We start from the raw sequence: 21,116 nt of genomic DNA, 5'->3' as shown, positions 1-21,116 counted from the left end.
GGAGCTCCCACACCATTAGTTCAGCTTTAAGTTCACTTTTAATATATTTCAGAATGCCCTATTCCTATCAACTTTGCAATTGGTCTTCATTATTTATTTCTTGTGGTTTTTGGATTATTTACCTTCCTTTTCATCTTTCAAATGGGGGTCACTGACCCCGGCAGCTAAACAAAACTATTGCTCTTGTGAGCTTACAGTTGCTTCATACATTCTATTACTTATCTTTCTATAAAGGCCCACTCCTATATCCCAGTCTCTCATTCAAACCACTGCCTGGTTGCTAAGGTAAACAAGACCCTAGCAACAAGAAAGCTGCTAAAACTCCAAACTGGAGAGCTGCTGCCGATACCTCAGAATATACCAAGGGTTTGTTCCCCTTCAGGGACGTTATAGAATGGCTTATTCTTAGCAAATTTTCAATTGGTCTTTGTTGTAGTTATTTGCCTTCCTCTTCTGACTCTTTGCAGCTTTCAAATGGGGGTCACTGACCCCAGCAGCTGAAAAACTATTGCTGTGTGAGGCTCCAGTTTTATTGTTATTGTTACTTTTTAATTCTTATCTTTCTATTCCGTCCCTCCTCTATTTATATTTGTCTCTCTTTCAAACCCCTGCCTGGTTGCTAGGTTAAACTGGACCGTAGCAACCAGCTTGCTGCTGAAATTCCAAACTGGAGAGCTGCTCAACAAAAAGCTAAACAACTCCAAACCTGCACATAATAAAAAATGAAGACCAATTGCAACTTCTCAGAATAGCACTCTCTACATCATACTAAAAGTAAATATAAAAGGTGAATAACCCAGAAAGCCTACAGTATTTTATTATTTCCCTATGTATGTAATGGAAATACAGGGGTTAATGAAGTTAACTCTATAGCTGGAAGTTTCAGGTTTGCGCAAAACTCCATTGTTCCTCACTGAATCCGTACTCCATGCCGGCTATGGCTGCAAGAGACCCCATAGAACCCATGGGATGCTTGGGTAATGCCACTTGCAGCCACTAGAGGGCAGCACTTACACTTAGAACTCACACAAAGATCTCTCACAGGCAAAAAAAAAAAAATTTATTGTGTTTAAAAAATAAAATAGAACAAAATCAAAACCAAAATGCCCACCCCAAAAACAAACAAATAGGATCTGTGGAGATGGGGGAGGGGGGAAATAAAGCAGAAGAAATGGAAGATTGAAAAAATAGGAGTGGGGGGACTGAATGGTCGCCCCATGGGAGACTGCTTGGAACTTAAGGGCGGGGTCACTTTGTACAACAAGGTAAGGGGGCGGGGTAGTGGGTGTGAGCTGTCAGGGTTAAGAAATATTACTCCCTTCGCTTGTTGGAGGGACCACAAAGATTGCAAAGCACTGAGTTCCACCCCCACCCCCCCGGCATGGAGACGAGAGTGGGTGGAGTCTAATGGATACAAACGCCATCTCCCAGGCTCTACTGCACGGCTTGCTCGTTGGCGCTCCCGCTCGTTTCCTGTGGCTTCATTACATCTGGCAGTTCCGGCGGGCTGGAGAAGGGATCCACCCGGAGCGGCTCAAAGGAGTCTCCTGTAGGGCAAAGCACGCGGACGGGGGGGGCATTAGACATTTGTAAAACTGCCCCCCCCCCCCCAAATCACCCCTGGGCCAGGGAATAATCCCACAGCCGGGCACACTCACCTGAGCTGCGGAATGCCAGACCCACTGTGGCAGGAGCTTGGGGCCTAGCGGTTTGGCTGGTGAAGCCACAGTCTCCGAGGGTCTTGTTGTCATCAAGTACCTGGTCGTCCTACAAACAAGACAGAGTGGCGTTTGAGTGGGATGAAAAGTGGCATTTAGCTTGGCACATAAGCCCAATGGCATTACTTTCCCTACTATAAAGCCAGCACCCCCATCTCCCAACAGGAAGAAGAGCAGCCCAGAACAGGAAGTACAGTACTGTCCCTTTAAGCCAAATACACGTGTCTGCCTGAGTGTCTGCCTGAGTGTCTGCCTGAGTGTCTGCCTGAGTGTCTGCCTGAGTGTCTGCCTGAGTGTCTGCCTGAGTGTCTGCCTGAGTGTCTGCCTGAGTGTCTGCCTGAGTGTCTGCCTGAGTGTCTGCCTGAGTGTCTGCCTGAGTGTCTGCCTGAGTGTCTGCCAATGAAACTGGGTAACCCAGACTGCGCAAAATAAATAATATTTGTAATACAGTTAGTTAGGTAAAAATGTAATCTATAAAGGCTGGAGTGGGCAGATGTCTAACATAATAGCCGGAGCTTTCAGCTCTCTAACCTCTTAGTCAGTGACTTTAGGGGGGGGCCATATGGGACATAACTGTCAGTTTGTGAGCACTCAGGTCAGATTCAAATGCAAAGTAACTGACAGTTATGTCCCATAGGCCCCCCTCAAGTCACTTATTGGCTACTGACTGCTAACAGCTTAGACAGCTGAAATCGGGAAGTAGTGTTCTGGCTATTATGTTAGACATCTGCCCACTCCAGCCTTTATAGATCACATTTTTGCCTAACGAACTACACTGAAACCATTTTTTATTTTGCGCAGTCTGTCTATTTGCCCAGTTTCATTTTTACACTGAACTGTGCCTTTAAAGGATTCATTTGCCCCGAACAAAGATTTCTAAATGGGCCGTGTTTGTGCAACCCCTTTAAGGAGAGGGTTAAAGGCAAACAAAGATCAAATGATTTGCACAGCTTTGATTAAAGGGGAAGTTTGCCTGACAATTTAGTTTCACAGGTATCTGAAAACCCATTTTCAGGAAAACTCTGAATTATTGGATGGCCATCTCCCATAGATTCTGGATAACAGGTCCCATACCTGTACAAAGACCATTTGCAGCCGGATAGTGTTCCCCTGTTTATGTCAGTTGCCCTCGCTACCAGTCACCATAGCAACCATGCAGCAATTTAAGTAATATTCATAAATAGGAGAATAACTCAATACAAAGGGAATGGAAAGAAACATCTAGCCTAACATTTTGCTTTCTGGTTACTGGGGGGGGGGGGTCACTGACCCTAGCAACCAAAATAAATATAGGACATCCAAAGATAAAGCTGCACAGACTGAGGGGAGGGGTAGCAGTCGGCTAAGATGGAAGGAGGGTGCAATAGCTGAATTATATTATGCAGCTCTGCCAGTGCCCAAGGGACCAATCAACTCTCACCTTATACAGTTTCTGATCTTCAGGAGGTCTCTTTAAGATTCCCTCAACAATCCTTTTTAGTTCATATACTGTGGTACTTTCCTTGGCATCTGTAAATATGGTGGTCTTGTGGTGGCGGATCATCAAAAACACGTCCTGGGGAAGAGAGCAAAATCGCGTTTATTTACAGAAGGGATGAAGCAGGCTTACACGGCCAAGCAAAGACTCGGCTGCATCTGTATATGGCTATTTACAACTCAAGCTGTCCTACAGTCCCAGATATTTCCGGATACATTCACTGGCCACAAGAGGGCACGTGCCGGGGCCACTGGGTAAAGCCCATGATAAGCACTGGCTTAATGAATGAGGCCGAAGCCTGTATAAGTAACAATGTGCACTGATATAAAGGCGATTGTGATTGGTTCCCACTCATCTGCCCTTCAGTTTTGCCCATGAAAGCAGTGTATTTAGAGGAGCGCTGAGTTGCATTCCTGCCCCACATTCCGCTTAATGCCACAGCGCTGACTCAAGAGACTACCGGTCCTTGTGATAAAGGCAAAACAATAGAAACACGCGGGGGTGTTCCGGCTGCGTCTGAGCAACCCCCCAATTCACATTCATGACATATTTTCATTGGTGCTGACATTATGCTCGCCTGCGATTGCCACGGAAAGCAGCGTCTGTCCCTTTCTGTCTTCTGGTTCCGACTCCTGAAACAATGTAGCGGACGTCGCTTCTCCAGGTCTGTTACTCACTGCCTTCTGCTACATGGCTTCAGGAGTCAGAACTTCGACAGACGCACACTGCGTTTCAATAGCAATTTGAGATGTATATGGGGCAGTCGCTCAGATGGAAGTTTCTATTCAGTGTTTGGGAGGAGTTTCCCTTTAAAAGCATATTAATAGCAAAACCCTTCTCTGAAGGAATTGTGGGTTTGTTGCACTCTGGGTCTACATATGCCATTCTGCCCCCTTGCAGGAAGCCATCTAGAGTCGCCCATATGTGGGCAGAGACATTCAGCCTTAAGGTGCCCATACACCTTCAGATCCGCTCGCTTGGCGATGTCGCCAAGCAAGCAGATCTTCTCCCGATATCCCCCACCTACGGGTGGGCAATATTGGGAGAATCCAGGGCCAAACTATCGAATTATAACAACGGGTATAGGAAAAGTCGGTCCGGGGACCGCATCAACGGGCCGATGCAGTCCCCGGTTCGACTAGATTTTCTAACCTGCCTGATTGAGATCTGGCCAATTTCAGACCAGATATCGGTCGGGCAGGCCCGTCGGTAGTGCCCATACATGGGCCGATTAGCTGCCGAATGGGTCTAAGGGACTGATATCGGCAGCTGGAATCGGCCCGTGTATGGGGATCTTTACACCAGTGTGGGTACTGGGGCATCAGAGGCAGAGAGGGGGCAGTTCTTCAAACACTATGCCTCCATGGGGAGCCCAGCTGTACCCAGGGGCATATTTAGGTACAGTGCTGCCCTGGGCACCGGGCCTAAACACACCCCTATGTGACGTCACTTCCACAGAGCCAGAGACCCCCCTGTTGCTGGATATCCAATGGAAATCCATGGTGGTGGCTGGGGGTAACTTTTTTTTTTTTTTAAATAAAAAAATAAGAAAATATAGGCACCCAAGGGCCGCCCCCCAAAACATGCTGCCCTAGCTATAGGCCCTAGGGTGGATTATTATAAACACGCTCCTGGCTGTACCGCACAAGGCCCTCACTATAGTGTCCAACAGTGACCTGCTCCCAACATGCCCCTACGGATTTCAGGCCACAAACAACAGTTCCTCTACAATCAGGTGTAAAGGTGGCGATACACTGTAAGATCCACTCATTTGGGGAGGTTGCCAAGTGAGCGGATCTTCTATTGATATTCCCACCCATGGGTGGGCGATATCGGGATAACTGGATTGTTTGACCCTAGGGCCAAACGATCAAATCACAACAGTGGGCATAGGCGCCGTCATATCAGGGACTGTATGCGCTTCCCGATCCGACAGAAAAACCAAACCTGCCCGATCGAGATCTGCCCAATTTCAGGCCAGATGTCGGTCGGGGAGGCCCATCGGTGGTGCCCATACATGAGCAGATAAGCTGCTGAATTGGTCTAAAAGCAGTGCTGTCCAACTGGCGGCCCAAATACAATCCACTCCAAGGTGTTTAAAGTTCGTGTTTACTTAAATAAGTGAATTTCCGTATTTCACACTCTTCCAGACTTCCTTTTATCCTTAACCAATTGTGCATATACTTACAGACCAACACTATAGAGCTTGGAACAAATTCCCTCTTGGTAGAACTATAACACCCTGGCTTCTCGTTCTCCACTAAAGGTCCCCATACATGGGCCGATTGTAGCTGCTGATATCGGTCCCTTAGATTTGGCCCATTATTTGTGTAGGGGCACAAATAATGGGCCTGCCCGACCGATACCTGGCCTGAAATCGGGCAGATATCGATTGGGCAGGTTAAAAAATTTAGTTGGATCGGGGACCGCATTGGCTCGTTGGCCAAATGACCGAATTAGCCTAAATTCACCCGTTATCGCCCACCCATAGGTGGGGATATTGGGAGAAGATCTGCTTGCACAAAGAGAAAGATAAGCAAGGATCCAACACTGTTTATAAAAGGACTCACGATGGGGGCAATTTTTATGGCGTTTGTGAGTTTAACTTTTAATATGTTTTAGAATAAAGGTTTAGGATTTTACACATGTCTGTTGTACTTGTCCAGCAGCAGGAGTAAGTGGAGAAAGAAGCGGGGAGTTAAAGGTGGCCATACATGGGCCAATTGTAGCTGCCGATATCGGTCCTTAGACCGATTCGGCAACTTATTGGCCCATGGGCACTACCAACGGGCCTGCCCAACCCACATCTGGCCTGAAATCGGGCAGATATCGTTTGGGCAGGTTAAAAAAATTTAGTCGGATCTGGGACTGCATCGGTTCGTTGATGCGGTCCCCGAACTGACTGCGTCTATTACCAGCGTTCTAATTCGATCGTTTGACCCCAGGGCCTAACGACCGAATTAACCTAAATTCACCCAATATCCCCCACCCATAGGTGGGGATATCGGGAGAAGATCCGCTCGCTTGGCGACCTCGGATCTTAATGTGTATGGGCACCTTTATAGTTCTACCAAGAGGGAATTTGTTACAAGCTCCATAGTGTTCGTCTGTAAGTATATGTGCAATTGGTTAAGGATAAAAGGAAGAGTGTGAAATACGGAAATTTACTTATTTAAAAAGACACAAACTTTAAACACTATGGAGTGGATTGTATTTATGTGTTTTCACAGAACGTGAAGTAAACCAGGTAGTGGGGTTCACAAGAATGGTTCAGATGTAAACATGGGGTGATTATCAATATTATATTTCTGTATTACGCTATTTTTTTTCTTTTCATTTTTACCCCATAAGACCAGTGTCGGACTGGGACCCCAGGGGCCCACCAGAAAACCTTAGACCATGGGCCCAATCTCCAACCTATTTTTAATCCTTTCCTCTATCAACCTCTTTATTCTCCCAATCTCGTTTATTTACATGCTAGCATCTTTTTCTCCTCTTTGTTCCCATTCAGAAATAGGGAATGGCCAAGAAGGCGGCCAATTGGTCAGGGACAATAGGACCCCACTGACCCCTGGGAGTTTTCCTGGTATCCTGGTGGGCCAGTCCGACACTGTATAAAGGTCCCCATACACTGGCCGATTGTAGCTGCCGATATGGGTCCCTTAGACTGATTCGGCAGCTTATCGGCCCGTGTATGGGCACCAACGAGGGGCCTGGCCAACCGATATCTGGCCTGAAATTGACCAGATATTGATGGGGCAAATTAAAACATTTAGCCGGATCGGGGACCACATCGGCTCGTTGATGCAGTCCCCGAACCGACTGCGCCCATTACCATCTTTATAATTAGATTGTTCGGCACCAGGGCCAAACGACTGAATTAGCCTAAATTCGCCAGATATCGCACACTCGTAGGTGGGGATATCAGGAGAAGGTCCACTCGCTTGGCGACCTTGCCAAGCGAGCGGATCTTAATGTGTATGGCCACCTTTAGTCCTGGAGACCTAACAATTAGATCAGTGATCCCCAACCAGTGGCTCAGGGGCAACATGTTGCTCCCCAACCCCTTGGATGTTGCTCTCAGTGCCCCCAAACCAGGGAGTTATTTTTGAATTCCTGACATGGGGGCAAGTTTTGGTTGAATAAAACAAGATTTCCTACCAAATAAAGCCCCTGTAAGCTGATAGTGTGCATAGAGGCCCCTAATAGCCAATCACAGCCCTTATTTGGCTCCTCCATGAACTTTTATGATGCTTGTGTTGCTCCCCAAGTCTTTTTACATTTGACTGTGGCTCCTGAGTAAGAAAGGTTGGGGATCCCTGAATTAGATCAACCAAAAACTGAAAGCTGAAGCAAAATCATGTGCATGATATATACATATGCCAATTCTACTTTACCTTTAAACAGACGGGACCACCACCCATTTATACAGTCAACTAGTATTCACCCACCCCTGAGTTGGTTACTGTAGGTGCTGATCTTCTGGATTATAAAAAAAAAATTGCAATGGGGCAATATGGCCTACGTTTTCCCGATTCCGCCACCCGTAGGTGGGGGATATCAGGTGAAGATCTGCTCAATTGGCGACCTCGCCAAGCGAGCGGATCTTAATGTGTATGGGGACCTTTAGTCCTGGAGACCTAACAATTAGATCAGTGATCCCCAACCAGTGACTCAGGGACAACATGTTGCTCCCCAACCCCTTGGATGTTGCTCTCAGTGCCCCCAAACCAGGGAGTTATTGTTGAATTCCTGACTTGGGGGCAAGTTTTGGTTGAATAAAAACAAGATTTCCTACCAAATAAAGCCCCTGTAAGCTGATAGGGTGCATAGAGGCCCCTAATAGCCAATCACAGCCCTTATTTGGCTCCTCCATGAACTTTTATGGTGCTCCAAGTCTTTTTACATTTGACTGCGGCTCACGAGTAAGAAAGGTTGGGGATCCCTGAATTAGATCAACCAAAAACTGAAAGCTGAAGCAAAATCATGTGCATGATATATACATATGCCAATTCTACTTTACCTTTAAACAGACGGGACCACCACCCATTTATACAGTCAACTAGTATTCACCCACCCCTGAGTTGGTTACTGTAGGTGCTTGTTCTTCTGGATTATAAAAAAAAATTGCAATGGGGCAATATGGCCTACATTTTCCCAATTCCGCCACCCGTAGGTGGGGGATATCAGGTGAAGATCTGCTCAATTGGCGACCTTGCCAAGTGAGCGGATCTTCATGTGTATGGCCACCTTAAGGGCTCTGGCACACAGGGGAGATTAGTCGCCCGTGACAAAACTCCCTGTTTGCGGGCGACTAATCTCCCTGAGTTGCCATGACCCGCCATCCCGCCGGCGAACATGTAAGTCGCCGGCGGGATGGCACACGCGGCGGAGCGATTTGCACGAAATTGCGCCGCCGCGTCTGCCTTCCCGCTGGCAACGTTCATGTTCGCCGGTGGGATGGCAGGGGTAGGCAACTCGGGGAGATTAGTCCCCCGCGAACGGGGAGTTTTGTCGTGGGCGACTAATCTCCCCCGTGTGCCAGAGCCCTAAGACCTCATCTGGGAAGTCTGGAAGCACAAGGCATCTGGAGTGGGTGATACATTTCATCCACACTTTTGTTGGTGTTTCATTAAAGCTGGACATAGACGTAACAATAACTGCTGGTATCAGTTGCTATGGGAATGGCCCAAAGCAACGGGACCTGGCGGATACGGTTCCTTTTCACTTCCCGCTGGTCTGGTTTGTGGCGCCGTCTCCAAACCCCGCGGCCTTGTAGCAAAAAAGCCAATATGGGTCTTGAACCTGTATATGTTATATAGCAACCCCAGCCTGTATGTGTGTTAGGTGTAACTATACTACTGAGAGTCTGCTTGTTTGTATTCTCAGCACTGCTGCTTCTGCCAAAACAGAAAATAAAATGAAAACAACAGAAATCAATGAGCTTTCAGTCAGTAATGAGGGTATATATCCCTGGCCAGGCGTGCCCCAAGCTCAATGGCAGCCATATTGTGAGTGGCAGAGTGTGTGCGCTCGTTACCATGGGTTACCGGCTGCGTCCACTTACCGCAGCCATACTAACGCGGGTTTGTCACGCTGCACAGCGGGGATCACTCACCCCCCTAACTCCCAGCGCTGCGCTGACTCACACGTACCCCGATCCGCACTAAGATGAAGCCTGCGAGGCGCCATTTTAGGAAGGTCAAAACCAAAACTTGGACAGCGGGGCAAGGGCGGTAACAGCCACCACCGTCGTTTTGAACGGTGTAACATAATGGCAAGCGCTTATATTTCTCTATGAATAACCAGCAGCGAGTCCATCCCACTAGGCCCGGAGTATGGGGGTTCTAGACCACACTCGGCCGCCATATTGGGAAGGTCAAAAGCAACGGAGTGCGGCCTGAGCCTCCCCTGCTGCGGGGGATTAAAGACGATTGAAGGCCGGGGTTACGGTTTCAGTAGCTCTGTAAGATACACCTTAGAACTGAGAGGCGCTACTCACCATCCCGGCGGTGTCCGCCCGTCCGTCCCGGGGAGTACAGCGACAAGACAAAGACCGACCGCCTAACGCTGGGCTCCGCTATACACTGACCTCCCTCCCAGCATGCACCGCAACCGCGCAGCCGCGCTTGGAGGGGCGGGCCGCCATCTTGTGTGTGGCATACCTGGGATAGTGGGCGGCGCTGCTTCCCCACCTAAGGTGACGTAGTGTTATGGCGAGCTGCAATGTTTTGGCGCCAATTTGTAAGTCGCATCGGGAATCGTAGAAGCGATAGAGCCGGTGTGTGGGGGTGGGGTGTGACGGGCGGACGGGGACGCGGGCTGTGGCAGTGTGTGTGACAGCGAGAGAGAGCGCTTTTTTATTTTATATAGAAGGAGTTAAGGTGCCCGGGAAAACGCGCCATAAGTTCCGCCTGAGCTTCCGTGTCTTTTGCAGTGACAGGCCCTGACAGAACTACTGGCACTCACACAGAGAGAGACAGAGCTTCTGTAAGAGAGACAGCCTTGGAAGAGCTTCTGCCAGAGAGACAGCCTTGGAAGAGCTTCTGTCAGAGAGACAGCCTTGGAAGAGCTTCTGCCAGAGAGACAGCCTTGGAAGAGCTTCTGTCAGAGAGACAGCCTTGGAAGAGAGTCTGTCAGAGAGACAGCCTTGGAAGAGCTTCTGCCAGAGAGACAGCCTTGGAAGAGAGTCTGTCAGAGAGACAGCCTTGGAAGAGCTTCTGCCAGAGAGACAGCCTTGGAAGAGAGTCTGTAAGAGAGACAGACTTGGAAGAGCTTCTGCCAGAGAGACAGCCTTGGAAGAGAGTCTGTCAGAGAGACAGCCTTGGAAGAGCTTCTGCCAGAGAGACAGCCTTGGAAGAGCATCTGTCAGAGAGACAGCCTTGGAAGAGCATCTGTCAGAGAGACAGCCTTGGAAGAGAGTCTGTCACAGAGAGACAGCCTTGGAAGAGAGTCTGTCACAGAGAGACAGCCTTGGAAGTGCCGCTGTCACAGAGAGACAGCCTTGGAAGTGCCGCTGTCACAGAGAGACAGCCTTGGAAGTGCCGCTGTCACAGAGAGACAGCCTTGGAAGTGCCGCTGTCACAGAGAGACAGCCTTGGAAGTGCCGCTGTCACAGAGAGACAGCCTTGGAAGTGCCGCTGTCACAGAGAGACAGCCTTGGAAGTGCCGCTGTCACAGAGAGACAGCCTTGGAAGTGCCGCTGTCACAGAGAGACAGCCTTGGAAGTGCCGCTGTCACAGAGAGACAGCCTTGGAAGAGCCACTGTTGGCAAAAACATCTTATATGCATAAACAGGACTGGCTGAAAGAAGGTTTCTAAAATGAATGCTGAAATGGCCATATGGCCTGACCAGAGACATGACTGGCAAAGTATTACCCTTCCTTTGTAAACATTTCAAGGGACACTGTGAGACAAACTGGTAAATAAAGAGACACTTCCTATTATAAAAAGAAAGTGACAGTCAAACAGCATGACATTTGGCTCATATAACAAGCAAATATGCAGAATGTGTAAATAAAATGTTAGTGACAGGCCATGATCAGTACAGAAGATAGGCTTGTAGAGAAACTAAGCAGTAGAACTTTAAAGTGACGGGCAAGCTCAGAAGCGAGAGTGTGAGTTCCTGCGAAGAAACAGTCACAAAAATTACTATTGATGAGTCTGGTATAGATAGCAACATATACTGGATTCATTCATTGTGTTTATAGTTTAGGGAAAGGTTGTGCCAGGAGACAGACAGATTAACACATTGCTGTGAGGAAGACAGGATTCATTTTATTATATTATTTCAGAAAGAGACTGCCAAGGATATGGTGGTTGTTGAACTGGGTTTCTCATACAGTAAAACTTACTATAACATTTACTTTGGTAATCCCATGCGCCAGACATTACACGTTCCACAACTGCTCTTTATGTAAAGCCTCCCCTACAGAAATACCCCTTATAAGCAACTCCGTAGTAGAAGGCATGTTGTAGCTGTCGTGTATTTCGGGTTCCAGGAATTATCACCAGCTGTCCAGGTCACAAGAGGGTGAAGACTGACTTAGCGTTCCACAGTGACACAACATCAGTAGGGTAAGAGCAAGTGGGAATTCAAACTTAATGTTGACCACGACTGCCTAACAAACTGATCCAAAAACTGAGAGGAACCTTGCTCGATATAGTGCCTTGAGTTACATTTTTGTATGCATATTGTGTTTTTAAAGAATTGGCCAAATAAACATTTAAAGTGGCCATACACTGGCTGATTGTAGCTGCCGATTCGGCAGCTTATCGGCCCGTGTAGGGTCAGCAAAGACGGGCCTGCCCAACCAACTTCTGGCCTGAAATCGGCCAGATATCAATCCGACAGGTTAAAGAATTTAGTCGGATCGGGATCTGCATCGGCTAGTTGATGCAGTCCCCACCGACTGCGCCCATTACCGTCTTTATAATTAGATTGTTTGGCACCAGGGTCAAACGACCAAATTAGCCTAAATTTGCCAGATATCGCCCACCCTAAGGTGGGGATATCGGGAGAAGATCCGTGTATGGCCACCTTTTAGTCTCGGAGACCTAACAATTAGATCAACCAAAAACTGAAACCTGAAGCACAACAATTTGCATGATATATAAATATGCCAATTTTACTTTACCTTTAAACAGACGGGACCAACACCCACTTATATAGTGAACTAGTATTCACCCACCCCTGAGTTAGTTACTGTAGGTGCTGTTCTTCTGGATTATAAAAAAAAAATTTTCTCATTTGTATAATTAATTGAAAGTCATTTTTTTTTTGCCCACAGTCTCCTGTATCTCCGAAGAGCGAACAAGGACCGCCCTTACATTCACCTTTAACGTGCCTGCTCATTATGCCTGTTCCAGGAGATGACATGGGAGATACTCCCCTTACTCGCACCCCTATCCCTGTGCCTGCTCACTTCAGTCAGGCAGAGCAAAGCTTTTCACTTAAAAAAAGAGGGCGCTCCCTTTGCTATACCCTGCCACCCAGACCTCCAGTTAAGAGCGCTCTGCCTATTAGCCGCCTATTCCCGAACAAACAGCGGTCTTGGAGCCAGCCTAGGCCACAAAGTGTTTCTTTCCGAAGTCCCCAGAACAATCCCCCTGCAAGCGAGCTCTATGACCAGAGCAAAGGAGAGACCTTTTTCAAGCAGTGTTTTAGAAGCATTTGCAAATTAGGCCGAGGATCCTTTGGCGAGGTATACAAGGTGAGAACGTTTTGAGAAACTTTTATATCCTGAATGATATTTTTAATAAAGTTGCATCATTGTTTATATGATTATTTTTAGGGATGCTACGAAGCCACTTTTTTGGGTTCGGCCGAAACCACCCTGACGGATTCTGCCGAATCCTAAACCGAATCCAAATCCTAATTAGCAAGGAATTCAGTTCAGCCAGGACCGTGGATTCAGCCGAAACTGAATCCTTAAAAAAAAAAAAAGCCTTGTTTTGGCCCGAACCACATTCGGTGCAACCCTAATTATTTTCCCCATGGTGCATATAAATGATCTTACCATGTTTTTTGAATCGCTTTACATATAACTTCTAATCATATCACAAATTCGTTCAGATATCAGTTTAGAATATTGCCTTAATGTGTACTCGATGCTTCTCTTTAGGTGCAAAGCCTTGAGGATGGATGCTTCTATGCCGTGAAGCGCTCAGTTTCTCCTTTCCGTGGCGAGTCAGACCGCCAACGGAAGCTTCAGGAGGTGAGGAAGCATGAGAGAGTCGGGGTGCACCCCAACTGCCTGCGTTTTGTGCGAGCATGGGAAGAGAAACGATTGCTCTACCTGCAGACGGAGTTATGTGCAGGGAGTCTGCAACAGCACTCGGAAGAATTTTCTGGGCCCCTCCCTCCACGTAAAATATGGAACATAACTTGTGACCTGTTGCACGGTCTCAAACATCTTCATGATCGCAACCTTCTGCACCTTGACATTAAACCAGCTAACGTCTTCATTTCATTTTCTGGTGTTTGCAAACTGGGTGACTTTGGACTCATGGTAGAATTAGATGGAACCGAAGGAAGTGGAGAAGCGCAGGAAGGTGACCCTCGATACATGGCACCTGAACTCTTGGATGGGATCTTTTCGAAGGCCGCTGATGTGTTCAGGTGAGAATGATCTTGGAGCTGGAGCTAAAAATTAGCTAGAAGGCTTCTGGATATGCTGCTGGGCCTTGTAACAATTACTGGAGTGCTGCAGATACGGAACTCTCTCTGTGCTGCCTGTTTAGTAAATTTATCACCTTTGCTAGTACGAGGCGTATGCTTGTCTTGGGGTGGGAGATGAGGAATGAACTTGCTACACACAGGTTATGAATAAATGATTACTACTTACTTAGTATTATAACCTCACGTTTGACATCCAGCGGGTATTCTGTAGTTGGGACCACTGGGAGATAATAATTTTTCCAGCACACCAGAAAGTATTTCGCACCGTGCTGACATTTTGCAAATTGAAATTGAAAATGCACTTAAAGTTCCATGTATTATTTTCTATTCCTTTTATCACTTAGCCTTGGAATGAGTCTTCTAGAGGTCGCTTGCAATATGGAGCTTCCAAAAAGTGGAGACGGCTGGCAGCAGCTAAGACAAGGGCGTCTCCCTACAGAGTTCACATCAGGTGAGGATTTATGAAGGTATTGGGGGGGGGGGGGGTAATTGTAGAAAACCTTAATTTTCCTCATTGTCATTGCCCTGTGTGGCAGTAGCCGTATAGGTACTGTTGGCTTGGTCTGAAAGAATCTTACGCACATAATGTCTTAAGGTGGCCATACACTTTAACCTCGCCAAGCGAGCAGATCTTCTCCCGATATCCCCACCTACGGGTGGGTGATATCAGGCGAATTTAGGCTAATTCGGTCAAATTACAGTACAACGATGGTAAAGGGTGCAGTCGGTACGGGGACCACATCAACGAGCTGATGCGGTCCCCGATCCGACTAAATTTTTTACCCTGCCCGATCGATATCTGCTCGATTTCAGGCCAGATGTCGGTCCGGCAGGCCTGTCGTTGCTGCCCCTACACGGGCCAATAAGCTGCCGAGTCGGTCTAAAGGTCCGATATCGGCAGCTACAATTGCCCCATGTATGGCCACCTTTAGGGCAGTGACAGACGGGGAGATTAGATTTACAAGTATGTAAATCGCCGGGGGGATGGTATACTTGTTACGATTTCCAGAAGTTGCCTTGAGAGGAAACTTCAGGAAATCGTAGCAGCGCGTATGCCATCCCAACAGCGATTTACAGTCTTGCCGGTGGGATGGCATTGCGACGAGATTAATCGTCCACGGCAATGCCCTTAAGGGCTGTGACAGACGGGGAGATTAGTCGCCGCGCAACAAAACTCCCCGAAATGCGGCGCCGCGTATGCCATCCCAACGGCAATTTACATTCTAGCCAGTGGGATGGCGTTGTGGGGAGATTAGTCGCCTGTCTGTCACAGCCCTAAAGGAACAGTAACACCAAAAAATGAAAGTGTTTTAAAGTAATTAAAATATAAAGTACTGTTGCCCTGCACTGGTAAAACTGATGTGTTTGTTTTAGAAAGACTACTATAGTTTATGTAATGAGCTGCTGTGTAGCCCTTTCAAGCAGCCATTCAAGCTGAAAAAGGCACAGGTTACATATTAGATAGCAGAAAAGCTCTGTAATAGAGTACAACGGTATTCTACAGCATATTTGTTATCTATTATGTAACCTGTGCCTTTTCCAGCTTAAATGGCTGCCCCTATGGCTACACAGCAGCTTGATTAAATTAAAAAGGGTTTCTGAAGCAAAGACAAAACGTTTTACTGTAATAACTGTATATTATTACTGAAGAATAACCAGGCACCAAGCACAATCAGGATTAGAAAAGGGAGTATTATCACTAAAGATCCTACAGGTTACACCACATACAGATCACAGCATTTTATATATGGTATTCATTTCTGACAATATAGCAACAGCGAAGTTGGTACATAATGAGAATGAATGTGTGATGCTTATAACTTTATCTTTCTTTGAACGGCAAATGATCATTCAGACCTGCCGCCAGACTTTCTGAAAGTTCTTGCTGCAATGCTGGAGCCTGACTACCGCCGGCGTGCCACAGTGGACTGGCTGCTCTCCCTTCCTGCTATCCGTAATGCAGAGAGATGGAGGATGGTGACACTAGCTCAGGAAAGGACACTTGGAAAGATAATTACAGTCTATCAGGTAAGGACACTAACTTTTTCTAGGGTAAAGCAAATAAGCATGCCGAGGCAGTATGGCCAATCCACACAACATTTGGTTGCGCTCCTTGCTGTAGTATTATAAACACAGCACAGGCTGGTTGTTTAGCTGTTGTACAAGAGCACACAAATGCTTTTCATCAATCCTTGAAAAAAGACCGTACAGGCCAATGAAGCTTTACATGATATTATGTTAAGGTGGCCATACACGGACCCATTGTAGCTGCCGATATCAGTCCCTTAGACCGACTCGGTGGCTTATCGGTCCGTTTAGGGGCACAAACGACAGGCCTGCCCGACCGATATGTGGCCTGAAGTCAGGCAGGTTAAAAAATTTAGTCAGATCGGGGACTGCATCGGCTCCCCAAACCGACCGCCTATTCTGGCGTTCTAATTCGATTGCTTGGCCCCAGGGCCAGACAACCGAATTAGCCTTAATTTCTCCCAATATCACCCACCCATAGGTGGTCACCAAGCGAGTGGATCTTAACGTGTATGGCCACCTTTACATAGACAACAGTCCCTGCCCTAGTGCCAATATGCTATCTGCAGGCAGAATAATTATATACACATGTGTGGTCAGAAATATACTACCTCTACTGACAGATCACTGAAACTGCGCTGGCATAACTGGCCTGTGTTAAAAATATATAACAGTTAATATATAACTATTTTGCATTGTACCCTTCATGCTTTTCTTTCCGTTCCCAGTTCATCGTTTGGCTTGTATCTATCGTGTTTCAAGGTCTCAACCGCCCAGTTGTAGGATTTTTACATTACTGTGGATTAAGAGCACTTCCAAGGTCCCCTCCCTGTTCTCCTTCTCCCAACCTAGGGGAGAGCAGCTTCTCTAGTGACTGGGATGATGAGAGTCTTGGTGACGATGTGTTTGAGGTTCCACCCAGCCCATTGGCCGCTCACCGGAACTTTACATACCATGGGCAGGAGCTTATTGGCAGGTATCAAAGCTATTATAGTCAAATTTTGTCTTTACACAATTTTAATGCACCTATAATATGGTAACACATTTAGACTGGAGCACCTACTCCATATGGTGGAATGCATAAAACCCAAAAAGCCCACTTTTTTTGGTGGTTATATAAAAAACTTGTGGTTTTGTCTTTAAAAACTAGCAGGTCTACAGTAGGTTAGCGACACACTCAACATTTTCTCCGCTAGTTGAGAAAAGGTAGATCTGCTACCTTCCTTGAAACTATGCATGTTTGTGCAGAAATCTGCAAGCCATTTTAGCCAGCTTGGTCTGCCCAAATAATACTGATATCATTAGAGGCCAAATGGAAATGTGATCCTTGATCACCTGTTGTTGTTTATCTGGTTAGAGCAGTGGTGGGCAAACTTATTAGTCAACTGAGCCAAATATCAACAAAACAGCGATTGAAATTTCTTTTGAGAGGCAAATTTTTTGCAGTCACTGGCTCACTCGTGCATGTAACGAGCGAGCCTCCCCTGCACTGCGTATCCTGCCCCCCGCCTGTGCCGCATCTCCCGTAGCCCAAAGACCGCCCCATCCTTCTGATTTTTGCTATGGGCAACGAAAATGAGATCACACTGTATGTGCGAGCCCGCACCTGGAAGAGCCAAATTCAAGGGGCTCAAGAGCCACAGTTTGCCCACCACTGGGTTAGAGCCCCAGTTTGCTAAATAGCCTGAGTTATGAAATACTTTTAAAACAGAATTTGTAGAGGAAATTTATGAATAGTGATCTCAAATCAATGCCTTTTTTTCTCCTAACATAAGACATTCCCCAGACCTGCTCTCAAGACCATCACTTGGAAGCACCTCTACCCCTCGGAATTTGTCTCCTGAATTCAGCATGAGAAAGAGGTAAGTCACAGAGATCCATCACATTTACGGGCTGTGACACACGGGAGATTAGTCACTACATGACAAATCTCCCCGAAATGCCATCCCACCGGCTACAATTTAAATCGTCGGTGGGATGGCATATGCTGCACTGCGATTTGCCGAAGTTTCCACTCAAGGCAACTTTGGCAACTTCGTCAAATCGCGGCGCTGCATATGCCATCCCACCGGCAATTTACTTTCTAGCCGGTGAGATAGCATTTCGGGGAAATTACTGTAGTTGCCTACGACAAGAAAGATTTGTCGCGCAGCGGCTAATCTCCCCGTGTGTCACAGCCCTAAAACTTCATAGTAAACATTGTGGTGCCAGAGTAACATTTGTATTACGCTTTGGTACCCACATAATTTGTTCACTCCAAAAAAACAAGTTTTCAGCCACTGCTGATGAAAATGACCATAGTGAGTATGTATGAAGGTGATGGGAACCTGGGGGCAGAGACTGATATCAAGTATGTAGAATAAATAAAGGATAATAATCTCTATTTCTAGGTCTGCTTTGCCTCTAACTCCTAATGTCAGCCGGATTAGTCAGGAGTCTTCAGGCAGTGTGAAGTCTACTAGCCCCTCCACCAGTCATAGTTCCTCTGGATTTGTCGATGCCGAGGTCCAACGTTCTTCATTTCTCCCTCGCAATCTGCTCAGCATGTTTGACGATGCCACCGAGCAATGAAAGCGGTGCCCAGTACCACAGCACCAGACTTTTTCTTTCGATCATATATTTGACTCCAACCATTGGCTTTTCTCTGGAGAAAGAAGCTGAGATGTCTACCAAATACTGGATGTATTGAGACAGGGGCTCTTTGCTACACTGCACATTTAGCTATGAAAATGACACCGGATCTCTGCATTTTAGCAAAAAAAAAAGTTTCTTTATAAAAAAATGACTTGATTGCAGGTTTACAAACTGAAAGAGTAATAAGTTGTTCATGATTTTGCCATGATTACTGCTGTTTTCCAGTTCTTGTTGCAATATGTACAAAGTGATATATTTTGGTCCTTCACAAAATCATTTTGGTTTCACTAAAAAGTTGAAAGGAACATAAATATCTTGTATATGTAAGGGCTGTGCTTGACAAGTTTGTCTTCCTTTTCCTTATTATCGATCCTGTAAGATTTTCCAGCGGCAGGGATCGTCTATGCAACTGACAACCGGGAGAAGCCCAGTAATAATAGAGAAGCATTGAACTCATGTACTAAATAGGAAACTGCAGAGGCATGAATTTTCACATAGAGGCTATTGTACTTTCAAGATGATTGAATAGGTCATAGCTATAGCTTTATCCTTTGGTTTTATTTGTATTTTCAGTTCTAGGTGTAAAAATCACACCAGGGGTGTAATATAGATTTTTTAGTTACAATAACTAGGGATGCACAGAATCCAGGATTCTGCCTTTTTTGACAGGGTTCAGATTCGGCCGAATCCACAGTCCTACCTACAGTAGAAATAACCTCGCACTATGGCTTCCTAGGGTGCACTTGAATGTAGTAGGAAACTAGTTTGGATAGTAAGAAAGGCACACACTTAATCAAGGCACACCATCTAATGGAATAAAATAACTATACTTTATTAATTTATTTCTAAAAGATTATTAAAACCATATACAAGGGGAATAGGAAAAGTTAAAAGAAAGAATTTCCTATGTTTGTTGGAATTATAACTGTTTCACTATTTATATTGCAACATTGTAACAGTGTCGCAATTGGAAATTTTAAACTGTGATTGTTACTAAAGGACAGTTACCTGTGTTGCTAAATAGTCGCATTTGCTGGTGAGGGATCAGGGGTTTTTTAAGTGGGTGGGAATTAGCCTCGATAACCACTCAAGAAACAACACTTATCGTGTGTCAATCGCGCTTGACTAAATGTTTTAGTAGGTTCTAGTTCTCCCTAGTCAAAACCCACCCAGGCTTTCGACTGACTGTATTTCTACAGCATACATGGAGATTACTTATTACAATCGATACACATAAATTTGGCCCATATTTGAGGACCGGGCTGTAAAAGTAAATAAATGCTGCCCACCAAACGGTCCTCCTTATGCTGTTTATTATACTACGGATAGGCGGAGTTGATCATGTCAGTGGCTATATTTTAGGGCTCAAGGTAAGTATCGTGTCAAATCCTTGCACAGTGTACTCTATCATATAGTCCAAGGAGCTAATCATTGGTATATTAAAATAGAAGACGCGCCTCTCCAAATCATTTATTGCTGGGCGCGTCCTCTTCGTAGTTTAACTGGGAGAATCTCCGTGCTGTTCTAAAGATTATATAGATACTTAACCTAATTCGCACTATACATTAAACTGGAAGGATGTGATATGGTATTTGGCAATTTTATGTGCTTCTCCAACTAATACGTATATTGCCGAGGGCTCTTTACCGAAAATGGCAACTAGTACTGTTCAGTACTATTAGTGCTTATGCACCTGCGCAATTAGACATTAGATTGTTATCGCTGCCCAATATCAATTGTTTACCCAGGGATTGCCGTCTCTATCGCCCGTGCCGGCCGGCAGCCTACCCAATAACCGGCCGTTATGTAATTATCGCTGCCGCAGCCGGCCCACGGATTGATATCTCCGCCAGTTACACGGATCGGCACCCCGCCTGTTGCCTCAGGATAGGGCTAGAACTCTGCTTCGGTATCGGTTTCCTAGCAGCGAATACTACAGTCTATTTCAACAATCATACAGGAGAGCCGCTATGAGCCGAGTTGGAATACCTCGGTGTCTCACGGTGGTGCCGCACACATTCTTGCCTTAGTAATTCTGGCCAAACCATGTGCAGTTACCGCTTCTCCCGTTAATGTTTTTGTACCAGCCAACAGCGGCTATTCATATCCCTTGGCAGCCATAAATTGGTGCCGTCAACATTAACTGTCCCTATCTCATCCAGAGCCTGCTATTGCCTTTGATTTAAGCAGGGCACAGAACCAACAAACATAAGGATTTAAAACGCCGACGCGCGTTTCGCATATGATGCTTTATCAAGGCGAACCACAATCCACAGTCCTGGCTGAACCAAATCCAAATCCTACTTAGCATATGGTAATTAGGATTGGGAAGGGTTAATGGCGCCGCATAAACACGGAAGTGTAAAATTTTTGGACATTTAACCCTTCCAAATCTTAATTAGCATGTGCTAATTAGGATTCGGTTCGGTATGCGGCTGAATCCCTTAACATGGATTCGGGGGTTTGGCCGAACCCGAAAAACTGGGTTTGGTGCATCCCTACCAATAACAGACTGTTGTTTCTTACCTGTTAGTTGAGTAATGTTAATCTTGAGGTTTCTGCTAGCCAGTAAAACCAA

At 46.2% G+C, this 21,116-nt stretch overlaps 2 protein-coding genes across 5 annotated transcripts; one reads left to right on the top strand and one right to left on the bottom strand.

Moving 5' to 3' along the window:
* Nucleotides 1–1,038: 1,038 nt before the first annotated feature.
* Nucleotides 1,039–9,757, bottom strand: elob (elongin B). The gene is given in 4 exon segments (NM_203631.1): nucleotides 1,039–1,547; nucleotides 1,659–1,767; nucleotides 3,139–3,273; nucleotides 9,698–9,757. Coding segments are annotated over 4 exon segments (360 nt in total). The 5' UTR covers nucleotides 9,701–9,757; the 3' UTR covers nucleotides 1,039–1,434.
* Nucleotides 9,758–9,774: 17 nt separating this feature from the next.
* pkmyt1 (protein kinase, membrane associated tyrosine/threonine 1) lies at nucleotides 9,775–18,921 on the top strand. Of its 4 annotated transcripts, none has more exons than XM_012970105.3 (8): nucleotides 9,775–9,895; nucleotides 12,486–12,908; nucleotides 13,320–13,816; nucleotides 14,221–14,327; nucleotides 15,732–15,904; nucleotides 16,633–16,880; nucleotides 17,680–17,766; nucleotides 18,295–18,921. In XM_012970105.3, exons 1-8 carry the CDS (start codon nucleotides 9,800–9,802, stop codon nucleotides 18,473–18,475), a joined length of 1,812 nt encoding a protein of 603 aa, XP_012825559.1. In that variant the 5' UTR covers nucleotides 9,775–9,799; the 3' UTR covers nucleotides 18,476–18,921.
* The last annotated feature ends 2,195 nt before the right edge of the window (nucleotides 18,922–21,116 follow it).

The sequence above is a fragment of the Xenopus tropicalis genome, chromosome 9 (assembly GCF_000004195.4).
Source record: "Xenopus tropicalis strain Nigerian chromosome 9, UCB_Xtro_10.0, whole genome shotgun sequence".
Taxonomy (NCBI): domain Eukaryota; kingdom Metazoa; phylum Chordata; class Amphibia; order Anura; family Pipidae; genus Xenopus; species Xenopus tropicalis.
The sequence above is the reverse complement of the archived record's forward strand: the minus strand, read 5'-3'. Positions and strand labels throughout refer to the sequence as shown.

Excerpts from the sequence above, each read along its gene's own strand:
- pkmyt1 (XM_012970105.3), top strand. The coding sequence starts at position 9,800 with ATGCACCGCAACCGCGCAGCCGCGCTTGGAGGGGCGGGCCGCCATCTT. Across the intron at positions 9,896-12,485 it reads GCGCTGCTTCCCCACCTAAG|TCTCCTGTATCTCCGAAGAG; the intron begins GTGACGTAGTGT and ends TTTTGCCCACAG. Across the intron at positions 16,881-17,679 it reads GGGCAGGAGCTTATTGGCAG|ACATTCCCCAGACCTGCTCT; the intron begins GTATCAAAGCTA and ends TCCTAACATAAG.